General features: G+C 41.5%; 1 protein-coding gene across 2 annotated transcripts in view; it reads right to left on the bottom strand.

Annotated features, from left to right (window-relative positions):
- The window catches only part of PLXDC2 (plexin domain containing 2), a 411,410-nt gene that overhangs the window by 224,472 nt on the left and 170,093 nt on the right, over positions 1-16,845 (bottom strand). For both annotated transcript variants that reach the window (XM_048837970.2, XM_048837969.2), the window contains exon 2: positions 7,452-7,663. In XM_048837970.2, coding sequence (XP_048693927.2) covers positions 7,452-7,663 — 212 coding nt within the window. The remainder of the gene's footprint in view (positions 1-7,451; positions 7,664-16,845) is intronic.

The following is a 16,845-nucleotide window of genomic DNA, read 5'->3' as shown; positions in this document are numbered from 1 at the left end:
AATCCATTCTGCTTCCAGCCGGTCATCAGTCGGAAGAGGAACCTCTGATGAAGACCAATAAAGCAGGGGTGGCCAGCCTGTGGCCCGGAGCCACATGCAACTCTTCAGAAATTAATATGCGGCTCCTGGTATAAGCAACGACTCCAGGGCTGGAGCTACAGGCACCAACTTTCCAATGTGCCGGGGGGTGCTCACTGCTCAACTCCTGGCTCTGCCACAGGCCCTGCCCCCACTCCACTCCTTTCCACCCCCTCCCTGAGCCTGCCATGCCCTTGCTCCTCCCCTAACCCCCCGAGCCTCCTGCACACCACAAAACAGCTGATCAGGAGGTGCAGGGAAGGAGGGGGAGGCCCTGATCGGTGGGGCTGCCGTGGGTGGGAGGCGCTGGGAGTGGGGGATGGGGGGAGCTAATGGGGGGTTGCTAATGTATTACTGTGGCTCTTTGGCAATGTACATTGGTAAATTCTGGCTCTTTCTCAGGCTCAGGTTGGCCACCCCTGCAATAAAGGTTGAATGCCTCATCAACAATTCTGAAGTGAAGGATGTCCTCTGCTTGACCCATGGCATTCAACAGGTTTATACCCAGGACAAGCAGTGTAGATGAGAAACTCTCTCTCCTGTCTCCAAACCCCAGAATGAAATAGCACAAGAAAACATGTATTGAAGATTCAGTTGGAGTTGTTTCTTTATTTCTTGAGGGTTTTTCCTTCACAAAGGTTTCATAAAAAAGAGTTTTCTCTTGGCTCTTGGAGACTATAAATTACAGCACATGTGGCCCTAGAGGATTCTTTTAAAGTATCAACTTGTTCCATCAACAAATCTATGCAATTGGAAAAATCAGCTCCTTTCCCAGTCATACCCAAAATGAGTCAAATTCTAACAAATTTTTGTTTAACTTTTCACACGTTTCCAAAACACTAAAATTATGTTTACATTTTTCTGCCTGATATTTTATAATCCATATTTTAAAACATAATTGTCCATCACAAGGGAAAAATCCCACCTCTTTCTCGTGATGCAGACTAATAACAGCTCTGATTTTATTACTTAGAGTCTGCAAGTGAAAACATTGCCTATGGAACTTAGTTATTACACTGAAAAGGGCCATATAAGTAGGAAAGCAAGATACTGAGAATACAATTTAAAATAAAACCATCAAAATGTAAATAAAACCCCCACAAACTGAAAGACAGCTCTACATATATAGATTGAATTCATCTATGTTAATTTAGAAGCTATAAGATCACAGAATGGATAATAGTTTTTAAAATCCCCTCAGTCAGAACTCAGGATGAATGAAGAGACTAGAAGATGGGTTCAGCAAAATTATGTGATAAAGAGGGTTCTTTTTCTTGGCTACAGTACATGCTTCCAAACAGTTTGCAAAAGAGAGAACTTTTTAAAGTTCACAATATCTGCTATACTGTTTTTTATTTCAAAATCCTTCAGACACAATTGGTGAGCAAAGCACTGTGAAGGGGGGGGAGGGGGGGGAGAATTGGCCAAACAGCCAATATGTGACCATGACATTGTTTAGTCTTTGCTAGTGAGGCAAGGACTTTTATAATTAAGCATGGACAAGTTTTTCTGTAATACTATTATAGAGTAATTCCAGCAATGATTTATTAATTCCAGTAATGCCTTATTCATTCATCAAGCTCCTTGCAATTTAGTTGTAATCATTATTTTTGTTTCATAGCTCAGATTTGAAGTAAGAACAAAAGAGCGTGTACATTGAAGCCTTTTTTGCTGAAGATGCTGTCAGTCAGTAGTGGAGAGCAATCACTCTCAAATCCTAACAATTGAAAAACTTAGGTCCTGTTTCAGAGTAGCAGCCGTGTCAGTCTGTATTCGCAAAAAGAAAAAGAGGACTTGTGGCACCTTAGAGACTAACAAATTTATTTGAGCATAAGCTTTTGTGAGCTACAGCTCACTTCATCAGATGCATTCAGGTCCTGTTGTTGTTTTTGCCAGCCAGAATCAGACATTCACTTTCATGAGTGACTGGAGTTAAGAAGAAAAATGTTTTGCTAGGGAACAACTCCAGGAGAAAACACAAAACAACAAGTGCAAAGTCCCTATTCCAGCAAAAACCCACCAGCCTTGTCCTCACTGAGTCAAGACAACCTGCAGGTCTCAAAGATGGTGAAGTAAGAGGCCAATCAGACTACTAGTGACCTCTGGCAAATGGTGCACCAGGAGCTGATCTACCATTCTGTGCAGTAAACAGGACTTGGGACAGAGAAACAAAACTAGCAACGTAGGCTGAGATTCACCCATATGCAGAGCATCCTGTACATCATTTACACCTCACCTAATAATAATTATTATTATTGTTATTAATATAGTATTTTGTATAATATACAAGGGGCTTTGCAGACATAGTCACCCTGGTTCAGTAAGGTACTTGAGCAGGTGCCTTTAGTATTGATCTCAATGGGAACAGAGTTAGGCTAATGCTAAACACTTCTAACAGTGTACTGCATCCTAAAACTGATAAATATTAATCATCATTACAAAATATCTACTTTAAACACATGGGATTATAAATGGGAAAATACAGACTGCAATTGCCATGAAATAATTTTAAAAAACCAAGATATTCTCGAGGTTTAGAAAGTAGTTACTAAAAAGTGGTGTAACCTTATCTAATGCAGAGAAATGGGCTGCAACATATATTGGTAATACCTTTCTCCATATCAAACGCTATCAAAGCTAAGGAGTATATAATATTAGTGTCCTCCATCTTTACTTTGAGGAAAATATTGTTAAAGAGTTGTGTAGGGTGTTAGCCACCAGACTAGCATGACTTTAATGGGCTTCATGGGATTAAAATCTCAAACAACTCTTTGAAAGAAATCTACTTTTAGGAGATTAACTCAAACTACCTGAAAAGCCAACAGTTTTCAAGGAGAACTAGATAACTTAATGACTGTAACTTAAACAGGCAAACCCAGTTAAATCTTAGTTGGATTATCTTGGAATACATAGGCTAAAGCAGGGACCAGCAACCTTTGGCACGTGGTCCATCAGGAAAATCTACTGGGGGGCCAGGACGGTTTGTTTACCTGCAGCGTCCGCAGGTTCAGCTGATTGCAGCTCCCACAGGCGCAGTTTGCCATTCCAGGCCAATGGGGTCTGCGGGAAGCGGCGTGGGCCAAGGGATCTGCTGGACGGATGAACTAGATGACCTCTTGAGGTCCTTTCCAGACCTACACTTCTAGAAATTGTGGTTATTGCCTGGTAATGAAGGCAATCCAGTACCCTAGGCACACACAGGGCTCTAGCTTCACTTGGAGTGGTGGTGGCTGGTGGATCACCCTCTCCTACCCTACCAGAATGGTAGGCAGAAGCTTTGGATGGCCTCTCCCTCTCCCACACTGGACTGGCACCAGCCTTTTTCCCTGCCTTTGGGAGCAGTAAGGGTGCCAGTAAGGGTTCTCCCCCCCACCTGTGAGGTAGGGGAACCCCACCCCCTAGGACCTAACCCATCAGAAGGGGTGAAACTGATTAGGTAGGTGAGCTGAGCACACCGTAGTCTTATCTTCCTGCTACACACAGAATACTACTGTGGGGATGGTGTTGGGAGGGCCCCCCAGAGCAGTGGAGTTAGCACTCTACAGAGATGCCTGGGAAAGTTCACACCACTCAGAGCTATTGCTGCAGGCTGTCTGCAAGCTCAGACACATATTGCTGTGCTGGTCACTCTCAGTTCACATTTTCAAGGTGTGTGCGTGTTTTTTGTTTTTTGCAACAATAAGGGCTAAACATTTACTTCTTTTTAAAATGAAAGATAAGATTATGATGTAATCACGTGACTCCAGCAGCAGGTGCTCTAGGCCAATACAATCTATGTCTTAATCTCTACCAAAAATTAAATGGGTGAATCCATCAGGCTCTGAAGCTCTCTCTCTTCAACAGGGTCCACCTTCCTAAGGGCCCAGTTCAAGAAAATATCCATATATAGGAAAGCACTTGAGCATGTGTTTTAGTTTAAACAAGTGCTGAAGTGCTTTTTTGAATCCAGCCCCAGTAGGCAGAAAGGGAATTCTGGCCAGGAAGAGAGTAAACATTCCCACGCTTGCCACAAATGTTGAAGGATCCTGAACGATGCTTGGGACCTCAGACTTACGTTTCATTGGAGAGACTGCACCTGCAGCAGTACAGCACATCTAATCATCTCAGACTGGTCCAGCACTGAGGTCATTGGCTTGGCCCTGACTTAGAAGAAACTGAATCCACCGCACCAGCACTTGGAGGCCTTCAATCCCCATAACCAGCAAGATTAACCCTTCTTAACTTATGACAGACTGTGGGACAGAGGAGCGTTGTGAGGTTTAGTTGATAGCTTCTAAAACATTTGGCTGTTCTCTGATGAAAATATGTAAGTGAAAAGTTGTTATTATAGTACTATAAAATACTAGGAAAAATCAGTGAAGCTGCACCCACTTACCCCAGGCTGAATTTGTCTCTAGGAATTTTTTTCCATAAGAAAGGTCAAATTTGATACTACACTTAGGAAATCAAATTTATGGCTTTTTACAAAACAAGACACACACTCATATTTCTTTCTTCTTGTTCTTGTTCTGTGTTTGTTTTACAGTTGGTTTGAAGCAGGGCTTATCATGGTAAAGGAAGCTGTGGGGAGAGACTATATATCATCCTTAGCGTGTATGTCAAAGCATCTTTGATATTTACAATGAAAGAGTATAACATAATTTAGACAAACAATATCTGTTGTGAATGAGTTTTGTAATGCTTTATTGTCATGAAATATGAATAAGAGATGACCATCAGTTTGTGGATTTTCTTCAAGAATTACAATACACAGGGAAGAAGGGTGACTAAACAAAATCAGTATGTCTTTCCAGAGCTGCTGCTGATCTCCAAAGGTTCAGGAGAGGGATTTGCTACATACGGCTATCTACACTTTGAATATTCGTTATACGCTGCTCCTAGTCTATGAAGCTGGTCATCAAGGATTTTGTAAGGTGGGTGTATGTTATAATGAGAATTTATAATGGAATCCAATACAGTTCAGAGCCACAATTCAGTTATTTTACCCTGCGGTGAAGCCTTTAGAAAAGGAGCAATATGAAAGGGTATTGCACCTGAATTTAACAAAGTAGGTTACTGTGAGTGAAACTTGTTAGTACACACTGTCAGTGCACTTTGCTCTCATCAATCTAAACATATTTAGGGAAGATGCATGTGAGAAAATATCACCACTACCCACATCTGCTTGCAAGTATTCTCTTCTAACCCGTACACCGCCACATTTTACTGTCATTCCTGGAATTACAGCCAGTTCAGATTATAAAATCTTAGAACATCAGCAGAACAGAGAAGCAAGGCAACACTGCATTACCCCCTAGAGATAAGCCATGAAAAGTTCAGCCACATGAATATATTTATAGCTGCGTGTCTTACTTTATCAACCAAATAATCAGAAGCAAGATCTGTGTCCTGCCTGACTGACTAGTTACATATGTGCCCAGATGGGAGTACAGGAGGCAATAAACAACTCATAAATCAACACACAAGTCAAGAGTATCATTTACCAGCCAGTAACTTCCATGTTAATGCAAACAGAAGATGCAATTAGCACTCTGAAAACTGTAAAACTGAAAAGTCAAAAACAATCTCTCTTTGCCTCCCACCCAGAAAAGTCTTATCATTTTTGACTGAAATACTACTGACTCCACAGATGGCTTTGTGTTCCTTGTATTTGTTGTTCTTTAGCCAAAATAATTATTAAATAATAAGAACATAAATAATACAATTAAAATAGATGTGCCACAAAAACTGAAAGTTGTTTTGTTCATTCAAGAATAAGTTCTCCTAGAATTAAGATTTAAATGGTACTGTTGTTCTGGAAGCAAAATATAGAGAGTAGAATTGTATAGGATTTAGATTAAATAATTATTTATTCCAAAATGTATTCTGCTTCAAGAATATAGAGTACTTTTCGTAATTTAAGCAAACAACAAGTAATTACTGTTTTTAAAACATCAAGTCAATCAGCACTGAAGTCTTTACTTACTGTCCATCTATAATCAGATAGTGGATTTCCAAATTACCACAGAAAAATAGCTCAACTCCAAAAAATATTCAGTTACTTGTCACCAACCAATCAGAGAGAAAGAATCTCAAAAATACTTAGCGTCAAATTCTGCTCTCAGTTATACGGGTGTAATATGGGAGTAACTCCACTGATGTCAATAGAGTTCATCTAGATTTACAAAGGTGTGAATGAGGGGAAAATCTGTCCCTTCAGGCTCCTGAGCAAATAATCGAAGTTTAAGTTTATATTCTAATATTCACACATTCACACAACAGTCACAGCTCTAAGGATCCATAGTCTACTGAGGTCAACGGGGAATCTTTCCATTGACTTCAATGTGCTATGAATCAAATCCTAAATGTGAGACAGTATGTCCCAGCATTTCCCATGCAAGGCTCCACATATTAATGTTTTGGGAGGGTACCTTTGTGGGAAGGTTTGGGATTGAATGGAGGGGGAGCTGCTCATCTCCATGTCTAACTTGATATTTCCCCAACTACTTGCCAATTTTCTTGGGTACTTACCCCTTCCACACCCAGGTTCTGAGTCACCAAAAGACCAGAGGATATGGCACAAAACTAAGGATTTTACCAAGGCTTTTATGAAGGGTGACCTTCATGCTTTCTTTCATGCTGCCCCTCACTGCTTGTAAAAAATATCCTCAAAGTATCCACAACGCTATCTAATTATCTTCCTTCAAAACCCTCCTTAAAACTCTCCTTTGCCAATTGACAATTAGGTTGCTGGTGCACTGAGACCTATCATGCCAACCGATATTGTCTCATTATTTCCTCATAATCCCCCATCAGGGTCTCTGTGTCCATCTGTTTTCTATTGTTTTATACTTAGATTCTAAGCTTTTTAGGGCAGGGTCTATCTTTTTGTTCTGTGTATGTACAGCACCTACCACAATGGGGTCCTGGTCCATGACTAGGACTCCTAGGTTCAACAGGAATACAAATAATTAATAATAAGTTGCTTCTTTTTTATAAACTATTCTCTTTTCCTTTTCAGGTCCTCCAGCAAGAACTCCTAATGATGTCAAAAAGCCTCCCTTGTCTTGTACGGCAAAGAGACCGACAGCCTCCATCTTGAAATGACCAGTACAATGGGAGAAACCACCTCTTTCCCCAAGAGTCACAAGTGTCACTCCCTCCCAGACTCTCCAAGCCTAGCAACTGGAGAACAGAAACTGGAGCCCACATGATAACATGTTACATAAACTGTGAGGCCATTAGGCTAGCCTCAGTCATCAAAGTTGAAATGCACTGAACTCATCTCTTAGCTTTTAAAAACATTTTGTAGGGTTCTGGAACTTTGATTCATGCCACCACTAACAGTGTAGTTCACAAACTAAATAAAGTTCGAACGTGGAACGAATCTCTACCTCAATCTGTGTGGTGTTGTCATGTCCCTCGTCAAGTAGTAGGTCTGTGAAGCCCCCAGGCTCTGAGGAATCCTGCCCCATGCTGGCTCTGTTAGTATCGACTGATTTGAGAGACTCTGAGTGCCTTTTCCACCTGTGACTGTATAGATGCGAATCCACTTGTACGTTTTCCTCCACTCGAGGGGAGCTCTGAACAACTTCATAAAACACACCTGTTTGACAAAAGAAAATAATAATAATGTAGGGGACAGATGGTTATTTATCAGTTGGGATCCAAGCAGCTATCACAGCCAATAACTTTGTTTTATTGATCATAAAAGTAATAGTGCTAATAATTATAAGGTCTGATTATTTCTTACGTAAGAGTCTTATAAAATCAAATAAAAGTTGATAATCTTTCTATACGTTCTTTAAACCATCCTGTTTAATTTAATACTATACTATATATCTGAATGAATGCTATAAAATGATTTTTAAAAATCTACAGAAAGAATATAATTTTATCAAATTCAAAAGATTTGAGCGATTTTTGTAGATCCTTACTAAATTTCTACAGAGCACTGTTGTTTTCATCCCTGTCTATTTCATGGTTTAAGAAAAGCCTTTCCATGACAGAGAGATTGACATTCTCCATGTTGACACCTCCATCTACCCAAGTACCATCTCTCCCCAAACCAAACCAAAAATCTGAAACAAACAAAACCAACCACCCAATAAAAAAAATACCCCAGGCAGAGTTTTATCCCCAAAGGGGAAGAGGAACCAGACATTCATGTCCACTATGGACTTCACTATTGCTGCTGATTTTATGTGGAAGACATTCAGATGCTATGGTGATGGGTGGCAATTTTAAACATTAACTCCTCATGTAAAGTCATCCCGGTTAACATTGTTTCATTGCTGATCAATTAGGGAACATGCTCGTTTAAAGTTGTGCAATGCTCCCTTATAATGTTGTTTGGCAGCCGCCTGCTTTGTCCACTGCTTGCAGGAAGAGCAGCCCGTTGCAGCCAGCTGGTGGGGACTTGGAACCAGAGTGGACCAGCAGCCCCCCTATCAGCTCTCTGCTCCCCTAAGTTCCCTGTGCAGCAGCCATCCAGCAGGCTGTCAATGTCCGGGCAGTTCAGCTGTCCCTCCCCCACTGCCATGTGCTGCTCCTGCCCTCTGCCTTGGAGCTGCTCCCGGGAGCCTCCTACTTGCTGTACAAGGGTGGGGGGAGAGCAGAGCTAATGTCAGGGTGTCCCCCTCCCTCCTGCTCCTGCCTCCCACTTACCCCATCTCCATAGAGTGGGGGGAGACACGACAGGGCTCAGGACAGAGGGAGCTTGCTGACAGGAGAGGCTGTCTCAAATTGCTGATCTACTTAAAAACGCAATGTACTTAGAGTGGGGTCAGAATACTTAAAGGGGCAATGCACATCTCTCTCTCACACACACACAGGTGAGAGTCTCTGTCTGCCATGCTGTCTCCCCTCCCTCCATTTGTGCTGCCTTGTAGTGTATGAGGCTACATTAACAAAAATGTGTTAACCCTTGAGGGCTCAGCTATTTTAGTTCATCATTTAGTAGTAACACATTCCCTGGGAAATATCCCACCCTCTTCCACTCTCTGACTTCACCACCTCAACCAAGCTTCACAATCATCATTGTGGAGTACAATATTAAACTGTTTGTTTAAAACTTATACTGTGTGTGTATATATATAATAAAGTATTTTGTCTGGTGAAAATATTTTCCTGGAACCTAACCCCCCTATTTACATTAATTCTTATGGGGAAATTGGATTCGCTTAACATCATTTCGCTTAAAGTCGCATTTTTCAGGAACATAACTACAACGTTAAGTAAGGAGTTACTGTAAATATTAAAGACAGCAGACTTCCCCATAATATCTGTTTCAGCATAGAAAACAAATATTGCTTACTGTGTCACTAGTGATGAATGCTAATGTTGTGTGAAGTTTACAGAGATTGACAATGCCCTTAGCACAAATATGTAGTCTCATGACATGTGTTTTATCCCCGTCCTTTTGGGCTTTACAAGTAAACTTATTCTCTTGCTGTGAACAAAAACACCACCATCAAAAACTCTTGAGCAATTTCCACTTTGCTTAACTCAACAGACAATAAAAAAAATGCATTTGTTAATTCACAATAACTGTATTTAATTTATATAGCAATACTTAGCATTTATATTTTGCTATATGTCTTCAAAGGCCTGTATTGATATTAAGTAATTAATCTTTAGAAAACCAATGTGTGGCAGGTAAGTAACATTATCCCCATTTTCTGGATGGAAGAACTGGCAAAGAAGCTTTATGATTTATTAAAATATAATGTAATAGTGGTGTAAAATTACATGGTACTTTACAAACATAAATTAAGGCACAATCCATGCCCATAGAGAAGCTGGACTAGAACTCAGGAGTTTCTGATTCCCAATCACATGCTTAATCCATCAGACATTGTCACTATCATATTAACACTACAAAGAAACAAAATATGTGTCCAATGCTGCAAAACCTTTATTTTATGAATAAGGATGACTCAGCCAAGTAAGGCTTTGCAGAACTGGACCCAGCATTTGGCTTGGTTACATAATATTTGTATTTGCATGGCACTGCATAATTGACCGAGTGCAATGTGGGGTGTTTTTTCATATTCCTCTGAAATATCTGATATGATGGTAGGATTCATGAGGATCAGGAGGCAGGATATAGGAGTAGGAGAATCACAGTCCCAAACACTTGGGTCATATTTTATCTCTACACACCATCAGAAGCAACAGTTTCAGTACTCTGCATTGCCATGCAGCGGATCAAATTTGACCCTTATCCCCAGTATCGTCCCCCATGGAACATGAAGGTGGGAGTGCTGTGGGAGCAGTGTATCCAGCCTCCCAGGGAGACGAAAGGTCTCTGAATACTCAGTAGTGACCCTCCACCTGATTAAAGGGGCAGGATCCACAAGGGTCATCAAGGGAAGAGGTACAGTAGAGATAAAGGTGGGGAAAGAATTTTCAGATGCTGAAAAATAAATAACTAGTCAAATAGTTTCTATCACTTTTTTCCCTTGCAGCGACTCAAGCAAAATGGCATTTCCAAAGCCCTAATAGGTAATAGGTAATCTTCCTGCTGACACATTAGAGGAAGTGAACAGAAAACTAGCATTCAAAAGGTTAAATGAGTAATAAGGAATCCCTGTATTTTTGCATGTAAGGAAATTGGGGATGGGGATGGATCTACCAGCCATCACTCCTTACAGAGCAGAGTCAGTTGCAATAGTGACAAATGTTATGACAGACTTCAGGCTGCTGTATAGACTATTTTGGGACACTAGCCAATAAGGTACTGAGCTCATCCTCCAAACTGTTTGATCACCCTCATCTCCCTGGAAATTAATGTGAGCGGAAGGTGATCAGATCCTGAAAGAATCTGACCTTTAATGACCATTCTTAAGGCAGAATAAATAGTCTCAGGCCTTAGTCATCTCCAGAAACCAACTAATCCCATTGCTTTCTTTTAGTCACTGTTTTTCTTTTAGGCACTGTGTTTTCTGAAAAGCCTAAAACAGTTTTCAATAAACTGCTTCAGATATCCTTGTTTTATCTAACAATCAGCTGCCAGAGACAGAGGGACCGCTCAATAGCTGAACTGACCCATTCCCTCAGAAAGCTTTATCAACTGCCAGTCACAAATCCATTCAAAGCTACCCTACCTGCTTCACCTTAGAGAAGCTCATCAAAATGTTAAGGGATAATAGGGCCTCAGGTCACACAGTGCTGACAAATATGACAAACACAACAGATTCAATCAAAGATGTGTTTAGTGCCTGCAATACAAATCAGTGACAGTATGATTGAAAATACCAAGTTACTATATTTGTAAGCATCCATATTTGATAACAGACTCCTGGAGAGAAAATCAGGGGTAAGTACACCCACCCACCCATAATTACACTGTGTCAAAAATCACATTCAGTACAATTATATCAGGTTACTAATATAACAATTGAACTTAGTATGGCCCTTTTTCATAGACCAGATAATGCAGTAGGTAAATGTACAGTTTCCTATTTGAAAGTCAATGTTCAAACATAGGTTAGGCCTGGTTTGCACAGTTTTTATACAGATTTAATTATTTTGGTTAGGGCTATGATTTTCTACTTAAATGGTAAAATTGGTGCTACTCCTAGCTCAGGACTACACTACAGATTTCTGCCACCATAGCTGTGTCAGTCAGAGGTGTGAAGAACTGTGATCCCTGACTAATGAAGTCATGCCAGTAGAAGCCCTAGTGTAGACATGTTATATTGGTAAAGCTGCACTTTTACTGGTATAACTTGTTTTGCTTGTCGGGGGTGGGCTTATTATAGCGGTACTAGAAGTGCAACGCCAATATAGTATACTAGTATTTCTATACCAGTAAAGCACTCCTAGTGTACATACAGCCCTAGTGTGGACACAGTCATTATGACACAAAGGGGCCTTCCACAGGTATAGCTTATTATTCTTCCCTTACAAGAATAAGCTATACAGATATAAGGCCAACAGTACATACCAATATAACTGTGTCCAGTCTCTAGCTCTGCCAGTATAGTTGAAGCAATACAATTGTGTGTGTAGCTATGACCTTAAGCATGAAGTCAGTCTTGTGATCTCTCAACTTCACCTGTAAAGACTGTTTGTTCACATTACAAAACAACTGCAGAATTCAACATAATTGATCCAGGATTGGCAGAGTAGGGATATTGCAGGTTAAGTCTGAGGCAAATAGCAGAGCTATACTATGGAGTTTTCTCAGCCCCTGACTGATTACTGTCTCTAACTATTGCTGTATCATATTTCTATATGTAATAAAGTCCACCAAATTATTGTATTGTTTGTTCTAAAAGCAACAGCCCAAAATTATTAAGGGCCCTTTCTAACCAAATCAGCAAAACAGCTTCCCCTTCATGAATCTCCAGTCTTGAGGAAATGAAACACAGCATCACTTTCTTGAAGTCAGCTGAATAGATTGATTGCTTTTTATCCACTATATGTAAATGTAAAGTTAATTAATCACTGATGGAAATCAGTTAGATCAGTGATAGTGTCTTCTAACTTCTGAAGTCAGACAACTCAAGAAAAATAAATGTGCAGAGCCCTAGAAATGCAGCTCTTTCCCAGGTTAAAGCTATTTCACCTTTTTTTGTGAACGCAGCTAATGGATCGCTGATGCAAAGAACAGCGGTTTACAGGAAATGTAACAAAGCGTTTTACTGTTACCATTTAAATCTCAGTGTTTTCACCCAATTAGCCTGCAGAGGAATAAGTAATTCAATTCAAATGGAATGCAGGTCTGGCAAATTAGGTGCCAGCTCATGCCAAGGCCCTCACTAACACTGACATGCATAGCCGGAAGCCAGTTTGGCTCGCTTGTATGTTAGTATTATCAAAATAGATATTAGAGTTATAAGTAGGGTTGCCAGCTGTCTGGTTTTCAACTGGAATGCCAGGTCAGAAGGGGACCCTGGTGGCTATGGTCAGCACTGCTGACGGGGCCACTAAATGTCCGGCTGGCGGCTCAGCGGGGCTAAAAGGCATGCTCTCTGCCTGCCCTGGCACTGCGTGGCTCCCAGAAGTGGCAACATGTCCCTGCGGCCCCTATGTGTAGGGGCAGCCAGGCAGCTCCATGCGCTGCCCACGCCTGCAGATGCAACTCCCACAGCTCTCGTTGGCCATGGTTCCCAGCCAACAGGAGCTGTGGGGGAAGCACTGCCTGGCTGGCTCTGCGCCTATGGGCTGCAGGGATATGCTAACCACTTGAGCCATCTGTGTTAAGTGCCACCCAGAGCCTGCACCCCTCACCCCAACCTTCCTGCCCCAGCCCTAAGCCCCCTCCTGCACCCTGAACCCCTTGGCCCCAGCCCGGAGCCCTTGCACCCCAAGCACCTCAACCCCAGCCCCACCCCAGGGGGCTCCCTTCCGGAGCCCACACCCCCTTCTGCACCCCAACCCCCTGCCCCAGCCCGGAGCCCCCTCCCACACTCCAAATCCCTCATTTCTGGCCCCACTCTGGATCCCAAACCCCAAGCCGGAGCCCTCACCCCATCCCACACCCCAACCCCCTGCCCTATCCTGGAGCCCCCTCCCACACCCAAACCCCTCATCCTCAGCCCCACCCCTGAGCCTGCAATCCCAGCCAGAGCCCTCACCCCTCCTGCACCCCAACCCCCTTCCCCAGCCCAGCGAAAATGAGCGAGTGAGTGAGGGTGGGGGAGAGCGAGCGATGGAGGAAGGGGGGGTGGAGTGAGCAGAGGGCATGGCCTCGGAGAAAGGGCGGGTCAGGGGCAGGGCCTTGGGGAAGGGGCATGGCAGAGGGAAGGGCAAGAGTGTTCAGTTTTTGGCAATCAGAAAGTTGGCAACCCTAGTTATAAGAATGTGTTTAGATTTTATAAAATGCTTGTAGGATGCTGCATGTGTATTAATCTTACTTAGAATATCTGTATCCCATGTTATAAGGTAGTGTTTAAGTGTTTGCTCTGTAACTATAAAAATAGGTTTTAGAGTAACAGCCGTGTTAGTCTGTATTCGCAAAAAGAAAAGGAGGACTTGTGGCACCTTAGAGACTAACCAATTTATGCATCCGATGAAGTGAGCTGTAGCTCATGAAAGCTTATGCTCAAATAAATTGGTTGGTCTCTAAGGTGCCAAAACTATAAAAATGTTTGCTAAGACTGTAAACTCCCAGAATCAGGGGAAAAGCGTTACCAAGTATGAAATACTAGTTTACTACTAGAGTTGCCAACTCTTACTGAAGTTATTCTGGGAGATTTTTTTCCCAACATGACATAATGTCATTTTCTTAAAATACCCTATTAAAAATCTCCTGGATTGCTTTCAGTCCTCACCGGGAGATCAATGCCGATTCCAGGAGACTCCAGGCCAATCCTGCAAGGTTGGCAACCCGATTTACCAAAAGAGGTGTTATCTCCTCCCCAACAAAAGAAAGCCTATAGACACTAGAAAAGCCATTGTGGAACATCAGTGGATAAAAGATTGTTGATTGACTCCCCCACACTTCTGAAGAGGGAACGTACACAAGCCCTCGTCCCATCACAGCCTGAATCCTGCGGGAAGTGAATAAAAATCCCTGTTAAGGACAAACTGTTTTCCCTATGCTGCTTGAACTCTGAGGGATGAAGATTTCCAAGCACGGTTAGCCCTAAAGGACATATAAACCTTTGCATATTATAGCAGCTACTATAATCTTTTGGAACCTAAGACTGTATCTCATTTGTGTGTATGTTTACCCGCTTTACCCTTGTAAATAACTCTCTCATTTCTTTTTTCCAGTTAATAAACCTTTAGTTAGTTTATTATAGGATTGGCTACAAGTGTTGTCTTTGGAGAGAGATCTAGGGTGCACTTGACCTTATTAGTCTTTTGGACTGGGAGCAACCTAAATATTTTGTGATTTATGGTGTAGGTGACCATTTATCACTAAGTCCATCTTGCCTGGGCGGCAAGCTAGACTGCAGAGTCCAAAGAGACTGTCTGCAACTTTCTGCTAAGACTGGTATATAGTGCTTCAGGATTTCATTTGTTACTGGGTTGGTTTGATTTGATTTGATTATAGAACATTGCACCAGTTTAGGGTATCTGCCCTTCTTTTTGACAGTCTGCCCTGAGGTTGGCACTAATGGTCGTGAACCACTCGAAACAGTATGACAATTCATACCTCAAAAACAGTATTAAAAAGTCTGTTTATGAGATATAAAATCCTACTTCTCAACCTGACTGGGCTCAAAAGTCAGAAAGACCAAATATAAGACAGAAGAAATTATTCATGCAAGAAATAGAAAATTCTGTGGGATGCAATCCTTTAAGTGTTTTTAATAAGATTAGTTTCGTGATTTTTTAAATTTCTGATGTACATGTTTTTGCTGTTTTTTTTAAGCCATGAAAGGGAGGGGATACTGAATTTCTGGGGAAAATAGATATGTTTGAGACAAAAATGAGCGACATCCCTCACAAATCAGCTATTTATACAACTTTAATGTAGCATATATTTGGAAGCCCCCTTGCATTAGTGTGAAAGGAGAAGACCACAAAGAATCTGTGATATTCCAAACTGTGTCGGTTTGGCTAGTTTCTGATCTTCCCAGCAGGTAATGGTAAAAGCAGCCCTGGTGGAGAAGTTCTGATCAGTTGTAGCTTGAGGGAAAGCCAAAGGCTAAAAAAGATGCAAGTATACTGCTTAACTGGTGGATTAGCTAACCACAGTGTTAGATCACTGACTTCTTTGTAGCATGCAGAGGCTAAGCATGTTAATTCCACTGCCACCGGTCTGGCCAAGATACTTTTGTTCTCAATATGCCTGTCAAGCTCAGTAATATTGGAGTTTGGAGGGTAACTGGTTTAATGGGCAGCCTTGTCAGACCGCAACTGTGAGCCCTCCAACTCCCTGACTCAATGTCATATCCAAGATCTGACAGCATGAGCCAAGAAATACAGAAGAGAAAAGTTAAAATGACTGAGTTAAAATGACAATTTAAATGGAAAAGAAACACAATCCAGGATTTAAATCCAAACTCTGCACTGTACCTTTCCTTAATGATAATAGTTCCTAGATTGTCCTTACTACAGCAGAAATAAAGGAACAAGGGTGGCATAATTTGGTGTAACAAAAAAATCCATATTATCCAAACCACAGGTGTCCCACACCACCCCTGCCATGGGAGAACATCTATGATCATCTTGTTAGCAAATTAGTGCCTAAATATGGATAAACTCCTGAGGTCCTAACTCAGTGTTTACTCAGTTCTTACTGAGTCAATGAGAGTTTGCCAAAATAAGAACTGAATAAATTCAGTGGTAATACTTCTATTTAGAATTTATATAACCCTTTACACCTAAAGACAAGTCCATGGAATCTGCCCCTAGGGTGGATAAAAAGCAGAGGTGAAAGTAAGCCGGTACGCCATGCTGGACCAGACCGGCTTCCCCAGGCTGGCGATTTAAAGCGCCAGGGACTCCCTGTAGTGGGATTTTCATTATGAATTAAATGAGAATGTCTTTTTTTCAGCAAATGAAGGCTGAAAAAAATGTGTCAATTTGAAATAGTGGGATAGAACTTGGCAAGATTATGTCAGCTACTACGGAATGTATCGACTGTTTTAGGTATTGATTGATTAATTTAATAAAAATGAAGGTTTAGCCTCGGAACACCCCATACAGTGCTGATAAGACAAGCTCTTCATGGATCCTGTGCTAAGAATAAAGAAAAATGGCACTCTCGATCAGGAGAACTGCTCCAGCATTCAAGAAAAATAAAGACTATCTCACTGTGCTTATGCAGTGAGTTCCTGCATGCTTAAATTGGCTATGGTTGAGAAATATCTGAAACCTTAGTGC

This window comes from Caretta caretta, chromosome 2, assembly GCF_965140235.1.
Source record: "Caretta caretta isolate rCarCar2 chromosome 2, rCarCar1.hap1, whole genome shotgun sequence".
Classification (NCBI taxonomy): Eukaryota; Metazoa; Chordata; order Testudines; family Cheloniidae; genus Caretta; species Caretta caretta.
This window is presented reverse-complemented; position numbering and strand designations above follow the sequence as displayed.